Source organism: Microcaecilia unicolor, chromosome 5 (genome assembly GCF_901765095.1).
Source record: "Microcaecilia unicolor chromosome 5, aMicUni1.1, whole genome shotgun sequence".
NCBI lineage: Eukaryota > Metazoa > Chordata > Amphibia > Gymnophiona > Siphonopidae > Microcaecilia > Microcaecilia unicolor.
The window spans coordinates 352,764,674-352,783,274 of NC_044035.1; the positions used below are offsets into that span (position 1 = coordinate 352,764,674).

The following is an 18,601-nucleotide window of genomic DNA, read 5'->3' on the forward strand; positions in this document are numbered from 1 at the left end:
AACTGGGAAAAATATAACAATAACAGTTCCCCCCACAAAACAATGATGAAAAGATAATGAGAACTATTGACCTTAAATATATATACTCTAATAATGTTTTAAAGAGATTTTTAATACATAAATTGTTCAAACTTTACAAAATATTCAGGCATCAAAGAGATTAAAGCCCCCCATACCATACACAATACACTTCCCCCTGTTTATTAAGCCTTGCTAGTGACTGACACGCGGCGTGCCAACACAGCCCGTTCAAAGTGAATGGGCTATGTCAGCATTAGCACATGGCAGCCACTAGCTTAGTAAAAAGGGGTTAATGTATTAAAAACCTTTTTTAAAAAATGATTAAGGTTGTATGTATTTTAGGCCAATAATTCACACTGGGGCCCTTTTACAGAGCGACGGTAAGCCCAACGCGGGCTTACTGCTTGCTTTTCCAGGACTACCGCCGGCCCAGTGTGGCCATTTGCGGTAGTCCCGCCCTGAGCACGCACCATTTCTGGGGGGTGGGGGGGGGGGGGGGGGGAACCAGCGGAAATGGCTTGCATGGTTATAACCCGGTTGTAATTGGGCATCGCTGTGTGCTGCCTTTATTGCTACCTCAGTGGGTGGTGGTAAGGGCTTCCTGCCGCATGGCCATGTGTGCTGGGAGCTTTTTTTACCCGCTGCGGTAAAAAGGCCCCTGGTGCATGGGAAAAACAGCTCCTGCCGCTAGCGCAGAGCCCTTTTTCCTGCATCTTTGTAAAAGGACCCCATTATCTTTTCATTATTGTGCTATTTTTAACATATTTGTCTGATGATGGAAATATTGCATTGTTTATATTTGGTATCTATGCTACTTTGGTATGGTATTTTTATCAATTGCCTGTGTATTATCACTTTGAGTGGTTTATGAATGATTAAATTTATGCTCTGAGTTTCTGAATGTTTTTTTCTTTCTTTGTTTTAGAGTACTGAAACTCTTCAGTCAGCAATCCAACCAGAAATGCAGATCGAACATGAAGCCATCCAAATACAATAACGTAGACCTAAGGGAGCTGCCGTCATTCTCTAAAGCAGACTGCGTAATAACTGTACAGCCATTCAAGACAAAAAGATCGCCCTTACCGATCACCCGGAGAGTCTCTCATCTGCATAGCAAGAGCTTGTTACATCCTCTTCACTTGACCCTGGCACAAATTCATGTCTGCTAGGTACAGAAAGCTCCACAAGAACATTACATGGTCTATGAAACTGGTGTTAGCAAAACAGGATTAAACGAGTACTGACAAGTTCCTTTGTTAAGTGTAACTGTCCATCAGTAGTAACTTTGAGGTGAGGTTATTTTACTTTACCACGTATAGGCAAAAATAATCACGTTTAGTTTCCACTCTTTGAATAGCCTTTTTTTTTTTTTTTTTTTTTGCAACAGTCTTTATAAGAAAAGAAAACAAAACCTGTAAAAAAACAAACAAACAAACAAAACAACCCTGTATGTGAGAATATAAAGAGCCTTTTTGCTAGTGGTTTTCTGTTTGGCATATTGAAATAGATTTTGCATTTGTTACAGAGGACTACTAACAATTTCCTTTGCATTGTTACTTAACTTTTCTAGGAAAAGAATGTTATTAAAAGCTGTAATTATGCATTTCTAATTAAATAAATAAATGTGTATTTATGATCGGTGCCGCGAAACCTCAGTTGCAGGGGTATCGTATTTTCTAATGCTAAATCGTGAGCAGCGTGTACTATATTGGGGTGCATGGGATGGAATGAGACAGAAACGGGCAGAAGGAATCATGGATATTACACCGATTTGGATGGGGGATGGGGAGGGAGGGGGTATTGGCAACCCTGCTTTGCAGCTTGAAGATGGAAATTGTAATCTCAAGACATCCCTGCTAACACATTTTACTACTACTACTACTTAACATTTCTAGAGCGCTACTAGGGTTACGCAGCGCTGTACAGTTTAACAAAGAAGGACAGTCCCTGCTCGAAGGAGCTTACAATCTAATAGATAAGAGTGAGACAAATATAGGACAATCAAGCCATTGTGACATCACTGATGAGGTTGGCTCTTAGGCATTGGTGGAATGAGGCATTATGACATCACAATCTCAGCTCTGGTTAAATCACTGCTATATGTAATACTACTACTACTACTTAACATTTCTAGAGCGCTACTAGGGTTACGCAGCGCTGTACAATTTAACAAAGAGAGACAGTCCCTGCTCAAAGAGCTTACAATCTAATAGATAAGAGTGAGACAAATATAGGACAATCAAGCCATTGTGACATCACTGATGAGGTTGGCTCTTAGGCATTGGTGGAATGAGGCATTATGACATCACAATCTCAGCTCTGGTTAAATCACTGCTATATGTAATACTACTACTACTACTTGACATTTCTAAAGCGCTACTAGGGTTATGCAGCGCTGTACAATTTAACAAAGAGAGACAGTCCCTGCTCAAAGAGCTTACAATCTAATAGATAAGAGTGAGACAAATATAGGACAATCAAGCCATTGTGACATCACTGATGAGGTTGGCTCTTAGGCATTGGTGGAATGAGGCATTATGACATCACAATCTCAGCTCTGGTTAAATCACTGCTATATGTAATACTACTACTACTACTTAACATTTCTAGAGCGCTACTAGGGTTACGCAGCGCTGTACAATTTAACAAAGAAGGACAGTCCCTGCTCGAAGGAGCTTACAATCTAAAGGACGAAATGTCAAGTTGGGGCAGACTAGATTCCCTGAATAGAGATTTAGTGGTTAGGTGCTAGTTTGTTTGAAAGTCCATCGGTTTCAACACTCTTCAAAAGACCATGTTTTGGTAATTGTTTGTGGTTATTTGGGGGAAGACAAAATAACTTTCAATATTTGAATTGCTTATGTTCTCCAGCTTTAAAAATTCTCCATCACCCCAAGAATATAATAATATGAAGCTCTGGATCAGCAGCTCAAGAAATTTGATTGTTCTGTAATGAAAGTCATTACATTATCGTTTCTTACATGTGAGTGACATGATCCGACAGAGCCCTAATATCTGTTTAAGAGGCTTTTGGCAGAATCCCACAGTGCATGCACAGGTGCCTTCCCACCCGACACATGAGTGCAGGACTATTAGTCTCAGTTTTTCCACAGAGCAGGGAGGTCATGTCAGCGATCTCTCTTCAGTTTGTCTGAGAATTTCCCATTCTAGTTTTTTCTCTTCCTGTTCTCTCTGGACCTAAAGGATGCGTATACCCACATTCAGATACTCCCAAGTCACAACAAGTATTTCCGATTTTTGAGTAGGGAAACACCAGTACTGCGTCCTGCCCGTTGGCCTCGCGTCTGCTCCCAGGGGGTTCACAAAGGACTAGATTCAGTAAATGGTGCTTTAAAACAGAGCTGAAAAAATCTGTGTAGGTTGCTATTTTATAAACAGCGCTCCAAGTTGGGCATCATTTGTAGAACAGCGCTTAGTGACGATTTCTACTACAGATATTGGACACAAAGATTTATAGTAGCTGAAACCTGGTGTAAATTCTGGCATGTAATTTAGTTGCAGATCCCCGGTATTCAGTAATATTGCACACATGTTTAATGAATGCCCCTGACCTGCCTATGCCCCTCCGATGGCCATACATTTTGAGTGGCGTGCTATGATTTGGGTGTGAATCTTTATAGCCTAGCACGTAGCAAAACTGTAAATACGCAAATCCAAATTATTTCCAATTAATACCAATAATTGATAGCACCCAATTATTGGGGCTCATAACCAATTTAGTTGCACATGCATAGTAAGAGGTTTGTTGTTTGGTCTGAGGGCAAGGCCCTAGATTCTCTTTCTTGTCGTACAGGAAAACTGCTTGAGTACCTCCTGCACCTCTCTGAGTCTGGTTTGAAAAACAACTCTGTAAGGATTCACCTCAGTGCGATTAGTATGTACCATTACCATGTTTGAAGTAAGCCCATCTCTGTAGAGCCTTTAGTTGTTTGTTTCATTAGACACAGCCCGTTATCAAACCTCCAGCTCTGTCATGGAACCTCACCATCATCCTCACCCAGCTGATGAAAGCTCTTGATCCACTTGACTCCTGTCATCTGAAGTACCTGACCTGGAAGGTCTTTGTTTTTGGTGATAGTCACTTCAGCTCGCAGAGTCAGTGTTTCAGGCACACACTCTTATGTTCATTCCTAAAGTAGTGTTGGAGTTCCATCTTAATTAGTCAGTTGTTCTGCCAGCCATTCTTCCCAAAGCCTTATGCCCATCCTGGCGAAGGTTCAGTGCACACCTTGGACTGCAAGTGAGCCTTGACCACCTATCTGGAGCAGACTAAAGTCCGTAGACAGTCCACCCAGCTTTTTGTTTCTTTTGACCCAAACAGGATGGGGGGGCAGCCATCGGTACACACACTTTATCCAATTGGCTAGCAGACTGCATCTCATTCATTTACTCCCAGACTGGGCTGACTCTGGAGGGTCATGTCAAGGCACAATATCAGAGCCATGGCTACATCGGTAGCCCACTTGATCAGCCTCCAATAAGAAGATTTGCAAGGCAGCAAAGTGGTCTTCAGTCCACACATTCACACCTTACTACTGCCTTGAACAAAATACCCGAAGTGACAGTCAGTTTGGTCAGATGGTCCTGCAAAATTTGTTTAGTGTCTAAATTTCAACACCCACCTATGCCCATGTTCTTCTGTTCCAGGCTCCACGTTCACAACAGGCTATATTAAGTTAAGGTTGATTTTGGGGGGGGTGGAGGGGGGAAAGCCTTGCCATTGCAAGTCCTTATTGTCCTATCATTGTTGTCTTTGGTGAGCCTGGTAGATTGGGATTCCCACTTGTGTAGAAACGATGTCCTGCTTATCCTCAAAGAAAACGAAGTTTCTCACCTTAGCAGTTTCTCACATACCCTCCCTCCTCCCGTAGGATTTGTAGTCTTTTAGCTATATTATAGCACTGATAGTCCCACACTCGCATGTCAGGTGGGAAGACACCTGAGCATGCACAGTGGGATGCTGCCAGACTCCTCTTAGAGATACTATACTGGGCAGCATCTGTACTGGGGTTCGGTCAGATGGTATCACCCAAATGTGAAAATATGTGTCCTGCTGTCCTTGGAGAACACATGCTACAGGTGAGTAACTTTTTTTGCTTAATTGTAAATGTTAACAAAGTGCTTAGTAATTACCAGTATTTTTAAAACAATTGAATACTAATAATTTAGATTTAGATTGCAGATTTTGTCTTCAATACTTAGGAATAAATCCAAAGCTCGCTTCGGGGTGGATGACCTAGTACCGCATTTCTTTTGCCTGCATTCCGAGTTCCAAAGAAAAGAAGGTTATGGAAGAATAATAGCAATTTTAATGGGTATTTCTATATTCTGTCCATAGTTCTGGACACAGAGATCCTGTGGACCAACCACTGATAAGGTGCCATGATGATAATGCTCCTATCTAGAATGTATAAATTGAGGAGAAAATCACTAAGAATACTTGCAGTTAACAACAAGATGGAGCCTCATATCTTTTTGCACGGATATTCATATCACTCCCCTGGTGACTCTATCAACATGCATGGGTTTAATCATCGACTAAAACCACCTCCACCCTAATGTTGTAATTGCAATAATATAACTTATAAAGCCACACCATCATGTGCAAATATATATAAATATGTAGCAAAAGACACTTAGCTTAAGGAGCATATAAACTCCATCATTCAGACTGGCGTGTGTAGAAGCCCCGACAGTGCCTGTTTCGCTATGCTTCTTCTGGGGGAACTCACACCATTTAGCCTGATAACACAAACCATAAAATACAAAGTGTCATTCTCTCACCACCACTGCAAATATTCATAACATTCAAATCATTAACGTGGACTTACTGAATCGTGTCTGGACACAGCTGCTTAGCTGTTGATACAAAATGGCGCCTCTGCTCACTTTAAAATGTACAGGCTACCGGAAACAATTGCTCATCACTTCCGTAGCGGGAAACCTTAAGTGCTCACATGAAACTGCCCCATTGTAACATTGTATTGAGGCCCTCGGGTTCCACCATATTTAACCGGTGTATCCAGAAGGTCTCACGTTGCAACAGTTTCCTATTGTAATCGCCTCCTCTGATTGCTGGATCGACACATTCGATTACCTTACATTTAAGATCTTCAAAAGTGTGACTTTTAACCACACAATGTTGAACTAAAGGGGCACCTAAGTTACATGCATTGATCCTCGATTTATGCTCTATCAATCTAGCATGAAGCGATCTGATGGATTTACCTATGTATAATTTATCACATGGGCACTTGATGTAATATATTATGCCTTGAGTCCGGCACGTTGTATACTTTTTCAACTTGTATGTTTTGCCATTGTGTACAAAATGATCACCCTCTTCTGTGATCTCGCATGTCTTACAGTGAGATTTACCACACATGAAGTGTCCCATTTTTTCTTGCCTGTTAGGTGCATTATTATTTGACAGGGCTGGTAAGTACGCTGGACTTAGAATCTCTTTTAAGTTCTGAGATCGAGAGAAAGCAGTCCTTACTGTGTGATTCTCAAAAAGAGGATGTGATCGCATTATATCCCAATGACATCTAATAATGTCCGCTATCGCTTCCCCTCCAGGAGCATAACGTAACACACAGGTTAAGACATCCTCAGCCTGCTTGTTTGAATGACTCGGTTGCAATAGTAATTCTCTATTATTGAACTTAGCGCGTGTATACGCTTTTTTCAGAATCTTATGTGGATAATGTCTTTGTAATAATTTGGCACCTAAAGCGTCCGCTTGTGTTTTATAATCATGGAAGTCAGTGCAAATTCTTTTAAATCTGAGAAACTGAGAAAAAGGCAAGCTCCGTTTTAAAGCCCTGGGATGACAACAGTGATAATCCAGAAACGTATTTCTGTCAGTTGGTTTAGAAAAGACCCGGGTAACAAAATAGTTATGAATCAGATGCACTTCTACATCTAAAAAATGTATTTTGGTATCAGACCATGCCATTGTAAATTGAATATTGGCATGGCATGTATTTAACCATTGAAGAAATTCCTTGAGTTCTTGTATATCACCGGACCACAGCATGAAAATAACATCTATAAACCTACGCCACATGCGATGAAACAAACAATATTACAGTTTCCGACGAAACAACCGGGACCTCTTAGTGCTTCAACTCCTTCTGCAACTCTTGACGCTTTGACGTCGATAGAGAGCGGAGACGGGGCTTCCTTGAGCCCTGTGGAACGCACGGCACCACGCCAGCCGGGGAGAGAGATTTTCGCAGCAGCCCAAGCAGCAACGGACACCGGAGTAGTGCAACCAGCGCTGCCTGAGGGGAGGTCTTCTGCGAATTTGAACGGGACTCTGGAACATTTTTCTACGGCCTCGCAGGCCTCAAAGGTATTGCCCCAAGAAATTGTTTCTAAGTTATCCCGCCGGGAGATCCTACCTCTCTCCCCTTCACTGGCAAGTGGTATAACTAAACCTGCCGTTGTGACATTAGAGTCACTGTGGGACATGGTCTACAGCACTCATTCCTCCATGCAGGCCATGATTCATGAAAATGCTAATGATATCAAAGTTATTTCTCAAGCCGTTCTGATCCAAGCACAAGAGACTGCACAACAGTCCTCTAAGATGGGAAATTTGGACTCTAAGATACAAGAAATGGGGACTTTGGAAGCAGCCTTAGTTAAAGATAATAATTTCCTTAATAAATGCTTGGAATACCTGAAAAACCAGGTTAGAAGGCTTAACCTAAGGTTCCTCAATTTCCCCAAGTCTCCACTAATTTCTTCTCTTGACATGGTTAAAAAATATATGAGTGAGATTCTGGGGATGGATAAGGAATCATTACCTCCTATCACACGAGCTCAATACATCTGGAGCCTTAAGGGGAGGGATGGAGAACCCCCCTTACCGGTAGTGGGAGAAGTTATGAACCTTACCTCTTTCCTGGAAAACTCATTGGAACTTATTACCCAGAGGACAACTATGCTGGTCACCTTTGTTTTGGAGCCAGATCGGAATGCTGTCTTAAGACTTTCATTAAGACATTTAGATAAACTGTTTATGGGTTCAAAAGTTAGAATTTTTCCTGATCTCTCTAGGCAGACGCAGGTAAGGCGCAGGGCCTTTTTAGCCCTGCGCCCTAGAGCTGTGGCCGTGGGAGCAAACTTTATATTGCGTTTTCCCTGTATTTGTAAAATAGTGCTGGAGGGTAAACAATATCAATTCATGGACCCTAAACAGCTTATTGATCTTCTAAATGCAAGGTTGGAAGTTAATGTTGCATGTCCTCCCTAATAGCAGGCTGGAGGTTGACCTAAGAGGTGGCAGAAGTAAGGTTTTTTTGTTTTTTTGTTTTTTTTTCCTCTAGGTTTTCTAAAATCTTGGAATCATATTTCTTTTCTGGTGGACGAAGTTGATATCTGTTTTATTTTCCTTGATTTATTGATTATGTAAATGTTATGTATTTCATTGTCTCAATGTGTTTGAGATTATATAATAAAAATATGTTAAAATAAAAAAAATAAAAAAAAACCTGCGCCACAATATAATCTTATTGGCATAAGGTGAACTGTATAGCCATTTCCTCTCAAATGTTGCCATAAAAAGATTGGCCAAAGGAGGAGCAAAAGTGGCGCCCATGGCGACTCCGGATTTCTGCATGTTGATAGAGTCACCAGGGGAGTGATATGAATATCCGTGCAAAAAGATATGAGGCTCCACCTTGTTGTTAACTGCAAGTATTCTTAGTGATTTTCTCCTCAATTTATACATTTTTTAGTAGCCTACATTTACAATAGGAGGAAGTCAAGCCATATAGTTTTTTGTTAATTTTGAGAAGATGGCCTATCTAGAATGAGCAGCATCTTTGTTTTTCTGCCCTTCCCTGTTCCAAGGAGACATGTGTCCCAGTCAAGCTGTTTGGATTGCGCAAGTAATTGGGAAGTCAGCAGAATGGGAGAAAGAATGGATATGCTCCGAGTAATGTGGAGTGTAGAGACATGCTTTATAAATCAAAGATACTGAACAGTGCACTGGTTTTGCTTGTTTTTATACATGGAAATCTGCCATCTTTTGCAGACAAGAAATTCAATTCACTGGATGTTAACGTTGAAAAAATGCTGGCACGGGTGCTTAGATAAGAGGGAGTTGAGATAGATTATTTCTCGCCAAAAGTACTGCCCTGTGACATTAATGGTATTGGAAGTACATATGTCCACAGAGTATACGCTGAGCACATATGCATCGTGGACTAATTTCAATGAACATTCCAAGGTGTCTGGCAAACTCTTCATTCCGCTTTATTCACACCTCCCAAGCCAGCCATGTTCAAACTGCTTCTCAGTTCTAGAAAGAAGCTTAAAAAATGCTCTCACTTCTCATCTTTCCTATTCTTTGTGGCTGTGGTGTTCAAACTGCTTGAAAGAAATGCCAAGGATGTGACCATGTGCTTGTTGGCATTTTTCTGTCATTTATCTCTGTCAAAACCAAGCTTTTGTTCCATTGGATCCACATCAGAAATCAGTTGATTCATTTTTCCGTCCTTCCAGCTCTGTGTGCTCATTACCTGCCACATTAACTGCACTTTCTAATTTTATGCGTTGTTAGGCTGACTTTCAGATATACCCCATCACCTCTTCAGGTACTATGTGAATAAGCCACCTGTCTCCCAACTGCTTATTTAAAACGATGCTGTCCTAAAATGACAAGTCACATATAGGTCAATAGAACACCACCGTCTTCGGTTAAACATTAAAACTCATCTTTACAGATATGTGCTCTTCTAAATCACTGATAAAAAGAGAGAGAAGCTGGTAATAAATGGAGCTTTGGGTGATCATTTTACAGAGAAGGATCCAATTAAGAACCTAGGATCCCAATCCGATGACATCATGGCTGGGAGGTGATCTTCTGAAATTCTGGGGATCCTGCTTGAGCCAGTAAGTTTTGTTGACCACCCACAATTGCTGCTTTTAGGTGACTCCTTTATTTAAAAGTGGATTTACTACTCTAGGAATGGATTCAAGAAAGTATGCCCATGCCTCTCTTGCACCAGGTTCTAGGTTACGACCTTTTTTTTAAGCCTTCTGTGATGAGGTTATACCAAATTTTGCATCTGAACTTTTGGATACATATAAGAAAAATATACACAAGCAAGTGCAGACAGTTGGTTAAGAATTTTTAATTGCAAAAATAAGTGCAAAAATAATATCAAACTTTTTAGCATCATCTTAGCCCCTCTAGTTATAATGCTGAGAAACTGTTTATAAAAAGCTCCTAGGATGGTCTGTAGTTTAGCACAATTTATACTTGAAACAAGATTAGATCTTAATTTTGGTCATTGGTCATATAAGTACATAAGTAATGCCACACTGGGAAAAGACCAAAGGTCCATCGAGCCCAGCATCCTGTCCATGACAGCGGCCAATCCAGGCCAAGGGCACCTGGCGAGCTTCCCAAACGTACAAACATTCTATACATGTTATTCCTGGAATTGTGGATTTTTCCCAAGTGCATTTAGTAGTGGTTTATGGACTTGTCCTTTAGGAAACTGTCTAACCCCTTTTTAAACTCTGCTAAGCTAACCGCCTTCACCACGTTCTCTGGCAACGAATTCCAGAGTTTATGCGTTGGGTGAAGAAACATTTTCTCCGGTTTGTTTTAAATTTACTACACTGTAGTTTCATCGCATGCTCCCTAGTCCTACTATTTTTGGAAAGCGTGAACAGACGCTTCACATCCACCTGTTCCACTCCACTCATTATTTTATATACCTCTATCATGTCTCCCCTCAGCCGTCTCTTCTCCAAGCTGAAAAGCCCTAGCCTCCTTAGTCTTTCTTCATAGGGAAGTCGTCCCATCCCCGCTATCATTTTAGTCACCCTTCGCTGCAATTTTTCCAATTCTACTATATCTACTATCACCTTTATTTCATATACCACCCATCAATATAATTGTCTTAAGAAGTTTACAAAATAAGCAAAGGAACAAAAAGGGCCAAGAAAATGGCAAAAACACAAAAGGTGACCTATGTTTCATCACAATACTAAATTATAAGTTACAGAAAGTTACTAAGGGAAGTTAGGGTATATAGCATGAACTGAGACCAACAGTGCTGAGTAACCCATCAGTTGGGGGGAATGTCTTAGTAAAATAATATGTCTTCAAGGCTAGCTTGAAAGAAGTCTCCAACCAGATGTTAAGAGGGAGGTAATTCCACAGAGTGGAATGCAGTGATTGAGTAGGGTGATCAAGCGTAAGGATGTCTGTATAGAAGGCCTGGTGGGTGATCATCAGGATTCTAAAGGGGATATAATAAGAAATTGGGAGCCATTCTCTTTCCAATAAAGGGGTAACCTTGTCAAATTTCTTCATTCCATGAATAAGTTTTATCGTATTATTCTGGACCAACTGTAGAAAGTGTGTGGTGAAGTTTTGAGATCACAGTAGAGAGAAGTACAGTAGTCCTGTCAGGAAAGTACGAATGAATGGGTCAAAAGCCTAAGCACCTTCATTTCAAGTAGTGGTTAAACAAGTCTGAACTATCAAAGAATAAAGTATGATTTTTTTAACCAAGATATTGGTCTGTGTATCAAAAATAAGGAATTTATCAATTGTGACACCAAGGAATTTTACAGAGTCACTCAATGTAACTGAAATACATGAATGGTAGGTAATTTGGGCAGTGAGAGGGACTGATGTCCAGAAAACAACACAGAAACTGTCTTCGTGGGATTAAGTTTGAGACTGTTGGCGTATAACCAGTCTGCTATAGTGCCAAGCTCAGAAGAAATATCAGCGATAAATGAGGAGAAAATATTATAAGATATATAGGAGGATGGGCAGTGTTATGGTCCTGTTGTGACTCGAGCAGTGAGCTCTTGTGCCTCGACTGAGCACGGTGGATAGAGTCGCGCCGCGCTCGGTCAGGCAACCGGACAACCCCTAGCTTCACCTGGGAAGCGACCACTGTTCCCCAGGGGTTGAGCCCCCAGGTGCAGGTGGCCACCAGGACTTCGGGAACCGGACGGGGTTGGGCCACCCAGATCAGGCTAGAAGCAAGGCGGGTGAAGACTCAGAGGGTGAGCCGATACAGTCCAGAGATCAGGGTAAGCAGCAAAGCAACAAGTATCAGGTTCAGTCCAAGGGTCAGGGCAGGCAGCAGGGCAACAAGTATCAGGTCCAGTCCAAGGGTCAGGGCAGGCAGCAAAGCAACAAGTATCAGGTCCAGTCCAAGGGTCAGGTAACGGTAGGCAAGTAAGCAATGAAGCACACGAGATGAGCACCAAACTTCTATAAGCATAGAAGCCGAAGCAAAAGTGTGCCAGGAACTGCCGGCCTTAAGTAGTCCCCACTTCAGCAGTAATCACGGGCAGCTGCCACGAATGCTCCAGATTGGTGCCTGCAAGGAAAAAGGTGGAACCTCGAGAAAGGCGCCCAATCCCGTGCAACCAGGCCATGCGAGCTACCCGCACCGGAAACCGGTGTGGCTTCCGGAACGCCGCCAACGCCCGATGGCTGTCCAAACAATCAGCTGGACCCCCGCCCACAGCTGGAGCGACATAGCCGGCCATCGGAACCGGACCCCAGAAGACTGCCGCCGACAGCCCGCATGACCGGCTATCGCCGCCGGGACGAGACTCAGCGGCGAATCGGCCGCACGGACCGCAACTCAGGTGAGGGATGTAACAGGCAGTACATGGAAAAATAGGCTGTACTGTAATGATGGGCTACATATTTCTGTATATCGAAAAAACAAGAAAAACCTCTATGCAAATCCAAAAGAACTCCAGAAAAGTAGAGGATATCACACAGCTCCAAAATGTGTTAGGAGAACAAGTAGTCTTTATTTCAAAACACCAATAAATGCCCAACATGGGTCTGTGTTTCAGCGGAGACACCGCCTGTGTCAGGGGTTTAATTAAATTGCTCTCTATTAGAACAATCTTCGGTATTTGGTGCTAGAAAGCGAGGAATCTACTATGATACAAATAAAGTACTATAATGAATAATGGGAATGATCTTTGTAAAAACAATTCTGTGTGGTAAGATATTTATGCCTGAAGCAATACTGAATAAAACCCTAAATCCCTGAAGCAACTGGATTAGTGAAACAGCGCTATTTTGGATTGGGCTATGGCAAACTGAAATAGATTGCGTTTCTGTCAGACTGCACAAGAAACATCGAAAGAGAAGTTTTAAGATAAGATATATGACTTGAACTAAAATATATATGCAAGAGAGTATATTAGTAAAGAATTTTATATATAATTTGAAAAATGGACTGATGAAGATAATGGATGTGAGAAGAAAGAGTCTGGATACACATTCTGATGGTCATCAAAACCATTAGTATTATAGAAAATAGGGAATGTTTTTTGAAGGTGATTGTTTGATGGAGTTCTTATGACTGAGATAATTTCAGACCACAATTTTTGCATTCAATTATTGAAATAATGAAGAGGGTCACAATACACTTCTTCAGGAAGAAAAGTGTGTCTGCTAACATCTACCAAACCAAACGATGCCGTTTCTTTATTTGCATCATAGTCGATGCTGCTCTTTGCACCATATACAGAAGATTTTTCTAATAGCAATTTAATTAGACCCTTGACACAGGCGGTGTCTCCGCCAAAACACAGACCCGTGTCGGGTCTATTATTGGTGCTTTGGAATAAAGACTACTTTTTCTCCTAACACGTTTTGGCGCTTCTACTTTTCTGGAGTTGTTCTACATAGTTCTGTGACAGGAAAAAAGATCCTTGGGGAGAAATTCTGACAGTATGTTTCTAGACATTTAAACTAGAGGGTGAGGGTGACAAAAGGAAGCAAGGGAATTCAGAAAGTCACCCCCAGAATAAACATGATGGAAGATAATGTTAATATAGAAAGCCATCTAAATTCACTTAACACATGGAAAGCAATGAGCACAAATGCTCATAGTCTACGTAAAAAGATTCAAGATTTGCAAGCCCTGATGTTTGAGGAAGACTTGTATATTGTTGCTATTACAGAGACATGGTTCAATGATTCCCATGAATAGAATGCGACCATACAGGGCTATAATCTTTTTAGGAAGGATAGAGAGGGCCGAAGAGGTGGAGGAGTGGCACTGTATGTGAAAAATAATATCAGATCAGCTGAAATGCAGGGAACCTGGGGAAAGGATTAAACTATATGGATCGTTCCGGAAAGAGAAGATGGAACTTGTATCTATATGGCTGTTATCTACAAACCTCTGGCACAAATGGAGAAACTGGACAAGGATCTGATCAAAGATATCTATAAGCCTAGAATGAAAGGGGAGATGCTGTTGCTGGGAGATTTCAATTTGCCTGATGTGGATTGGAATGTCCCATTGGCAGAATCGGAAATAAGCTGAGAGATCGTGGATGCCTGTCAAAGTGTTTTGCTCAGACAAAAGGTGACAGAACCCACAAGGGAAGAGTTGATGCTAGATCTAGTGCTCACAAATGGATTTCAGACATGCTGATTTTGGTAAAATGGGGAAATACCTGAAGGGAGCTGATAGCATGGGTAGGCATAGGAGAAGTGGAAGCTCAGTGGTCCAAGCTGAAAGCTGCTATAAATATGGCAATAGATTTTTATACAAGGAAAGTGAACAAAAACAAGAGAAACAAGAGGCTTATATGGTTTTCCAAATAAGTGTCCGAAAAAATAAGGGCAAAAGAGGCTGCATTCAAGCAATACAGAAAAGATTACCAGATTAAACTAAAAGAAGTGAAGAGGGAAATACAGCTAGTGAAAGCACAGGTGGAAGTAAACATAGCTGATGATGTAAAGAAAGGTGACAAGACCTTTTTCAGATATCTTGGAGAAAAGCTAGGAATGGACTTGTAAGACTGAAGGATGCTGAGAATAGCTATGTGGAGAGTGATCAGGATAAAGCGAACATGCTAAACAAATAATTATCTGTGATGTTCACAGAAGAAAATCCTGGAGAAGGCCTGCAGTCGGCTGCGAGGATATATCTGGGAATGGAGTGGATATTGCACCATTTACAGAAGAAAGTGTTTATAAACAATATGAAACTCTGAAAGTGGACAAAGCTATGGGGCTGGATAGGATGCATCCCAGGAATACTGAGGGAGCTCAAAGAAGTCCTGGCGGGACCCCTTAAGGATTTATATTTAGAGATGGGAGAGGTTCCGTGGGATTGGAGACAAACTGATGTGTACTGTTCTCTTTAAGCTGAATGGGAATCCTCCAACTAGTATGGAAAATACGATAGTCAAACTGCACCCTCCACTTACAGGACTATAAGTGGAGGACTCCCGCGCAACTTAGAAGGAACAGTGCTAATGTCCTCTTCACAAAAGCAGGGACAGGGAAGAAGTAGGAAAGTACAGGCCAGTAAACCTCATGATAATGGAGTCGCTGCTGAAGGAAAAGATATTTAACTTTCTAGATTCCAACAGGTTGTAGGATCCAAGGCTACATGGTTTAAATCCTGCCAAAGGATAAAGTTGTATTGCTCTGTTTGTCACCGTCCTCTCACCTACCCACCCCCATCCTGTTAGACTATCACTGAAATGCTTTGATGTTCCCATGCATATCTCCTGGTCTCTCCCCCCTATCCACCCCATCCTGTTAGACTGTCACTAGAATGCTTTGATCTCACTTATATATACTGTCATCTACCAACACTCGCTTATTTCCGATCTGACGAAGAAGGGCAACCTTCGAAAGCTAATCAAGAAATGTATTAAGTTATGTCCAATAAAAAAAGGTATCATCTTATTTTCTTTTCCATGTTTTATTTTGTTTTATTTCTATTGAATCCTGCCAAACAAATCCGATTGATTCCTTTGTCTGGGTGAACTGGATAAAGGACATGCTTTAGGTATAATCTGCTTGGATTTCAGCAAAGCCTTTTATACAGGTCCTCAAAGAAAACTCTTGAATAAGTTGAGAGGGCTGAACTTAGGACCCAAAGTGGTGAACTGGATTGGAAACTGGTTGACCAACAGGCAACAAGAGTGTGGTGATAAATTGAATCCGCTCAGAGGAAAGGAAGGTGAGTAGTGGAGTACCTCAGGGATCTGTACTGGGGACGATTCTGTTTAATATATTTGTGAGAGACATTGCTGAAGGGTTAGAAGGGAAAGATTGCCTTTTATTGATAACAAGATAGCCAATAGAGTAGATGCCCCAGAGGAAGTAGAAACCATGAAAAGAGATCTCCAAAAATTAGAAGAATGGCCAAAAGTCTGGCAGTTAAAATTTAATACAAACAGCAGCAGTGATCCAAGGAAGGACGAGAAGGTTCACTCAAATGTAACTTTAATGGAAACTAGAGCCAACCTGGCCAAGTTTCTGATAACCTTCATTAGGGGTCACACTGGTTTTCAAATATATTCGCTGGTAAATGCATAAGTAGCCAATATATGCTACAATTCCTGTGCTGAAGAATCAGCTCAAATGCAGAGGGGCAGGGACAGCTCAGGAAAGAGACCTTGGGGTAATGGTGTCTGAGGATCTCAAGGTGATGAAACAATGCGACAAGACAATGGCCACAGCCAGAAGGCTGGTAAGCTGCATAGAGAGGAGTATAACCAGCAAAAGAAAGGAAGAGTTGATGCCCCTGTACAGTGTTGTTTGTGAAGCCCCACTTGGAGTATTGTGTTCTGTTTTGGAGACTGTATCTTGCTAAGGATGTAAAAAGACTTGAAGTGGTTCAGAGAACAGCAACGAAAATGGTATGAGGTTTGCGTCACAAGACATATGAGGAGAGACTTGAGGACCTGAACATGTATACCATGGAGGAAAGAAGAGACAGGGGTGATATGATACAGACATTCAAATATTTGAAAGGTATTAATCTACAAACAAATATTTTCCATTAGCTGTTGTGTTACAAGGCCTTCCATCGTTTTGTTCAATAGTGGTATTGAGGCCACTGGTCTGTAGTTTGTGATGTCGCTGATCTTGCTTGCTCGTTTTTGGAGACGGGTATGAGCACTCTGTCACCTTTGTAAGGAAGTGACCAAGTTGGAACATATATGTGATGTGTTTGATGAAGTATTCAATGAACCAGTCCAGTGGGTTTTTCATCATATAGTTGAGGCATTTGTCTAGTAGGCAGTATGCAAGTGCATATTTTGTCAGTAGTGATTTTACTGTGTTTATTTTGGGTGGAATGGAAGTGGTCCATATTCTGTCTGGCACGGAGTGGTTGTCATTTGTTTCACATTTTTGTAGATAGTCTGTGATGGTTATTTAAGGTTTTGCAAGGTTTAGTCTTGTTTGCTATTTTGTTTTTGAAGTGCTGTCCAAGCTCATCTGCAGTTGGTGGTGTTTCAATTGTTGCCAATACATTCTGGGTTTTCAATAGTTAATTCATGAGTTTGAATTTTTTTTTTGTGTTGGGCTGTCTGAGGTTTGTTTGTGTATGTACTGTAGTGTTCTGCTTTTGCTTTCTTTATGCTGTTTGTGTATGATCTTATTGCTTTTCTCCATATGGCTTTGCTTGTGTCTGTTTTGGTTTTGGCCCATGCTCTTTCAAGCTTCCTGCATAATTTTTTCATGTTTAGTAGGTTGTCATTAAACCGTGGACGTGGTTGGTTTTTGTTTCTTATTTTCGATTTGGATGGTGCTATTTTGTTTAATTTGTTTTCGCTTCTTTCATCCCAGTTTCTCATGAAGTGTATGTCTTCAGGTGATAAGTTGCTGTTTGCGTTTGTCGCTGTTGTCCAGAAGGTGGTGCTGTCCACTTTCCCTCGGGTAGTGGATGTTTGTGGAGTTTTGGTTTCTCTTTTCTTCCCATTTTCTTTCCATTGTAGTGTGAAGGTGAGTTTCCTATGGTCTGACCAGGGTACCTCTTCCCATTTGTGGTTTGTTAGTATTTGATTGTTTTATGTTGAGAATCTGTGAGCTAGTATGTCTAGTAGGTGTCCTTTTGTGTGTGATGACCCGCCTTGTGCTGTTATGAAGTTCCATTGGTTTAAGTAGTTCATTAGGACTCTGGAGTTTGTATTGCTTTTTTTTTTTCTAGGTGCAGGTTTAGGTCTCCTATTAGAAGGACATTTGGGTGATTGGTGGAGATGTTTGATGCGAAGTGCATAAAGTCATCCTGGGCATTTGTCCAGCTTCCTGGAGGATGGTAGAATAGTATGATGCATAGTTGGTCAGTTTGTGTTTTGTCAGTGTTTTTCAATGGCTGAGGTGGTATTTTTAGCAACTGGTTCTACTGTGAAGGTGAATTTGTATATTATTGCTACACCTCCTCCCCTCTTTTTGTTTCTGTTGATATGTGTTATTTTGTATCCTGGTGGGCAGAGGTCTAGTATTGCAGGGGTAACATGAGTAGGGTTACCATATGTCCGGATTTATCCGGACATGGCCTCTTTTTGAGGGCATGTCCGGGCAACCGGACGGGTTTTGCCAATCTTCCTGTTTGTCCAGAAATCCGGACAAATGGGCAGATTGCTAGCCTCCCCTCCCCATACTTACTTACTATTGCCCTGGTGGTCTAGTGACCTCTTCCGCCTTCGGGCAGGAAAGAGACCCCTCTTTCCTACCCGGAGCGCTGCCCTGCATACATCCTTCCTGTTGGTGATCCTCGGCGCCAAG

General features: G+C 41.5%; 1 protein-coding gene across 2 annotated transcripts in view; it reads left to right on the forward strand.

Moving 5' to 3' along the window:
* The window catches only part of BANP (BTG3 associated nuclear protein), a 517,523-nt gene extending 516,107 nt beyond the window's left edge, over positions 1-1,416 (forward strand). For both annotated transcript variants that reach the window (XM_030204572.1, XM_030204573.1), the window contains exon 13: positions 947-1,416. In XM_030204572.1, coding sequence (XP_030060432.1) covers positions 947-1,018 — 72 coding nt within the window. In that variant the 3' untranslated portion in view covers positions 1,019-1,416. The remainder of the gene's footprint in view (positions 1-946) is intronic.
* The last annotated feature ends 17,185 nt before the right edge of the window (positions 1,417-18,601 follow it).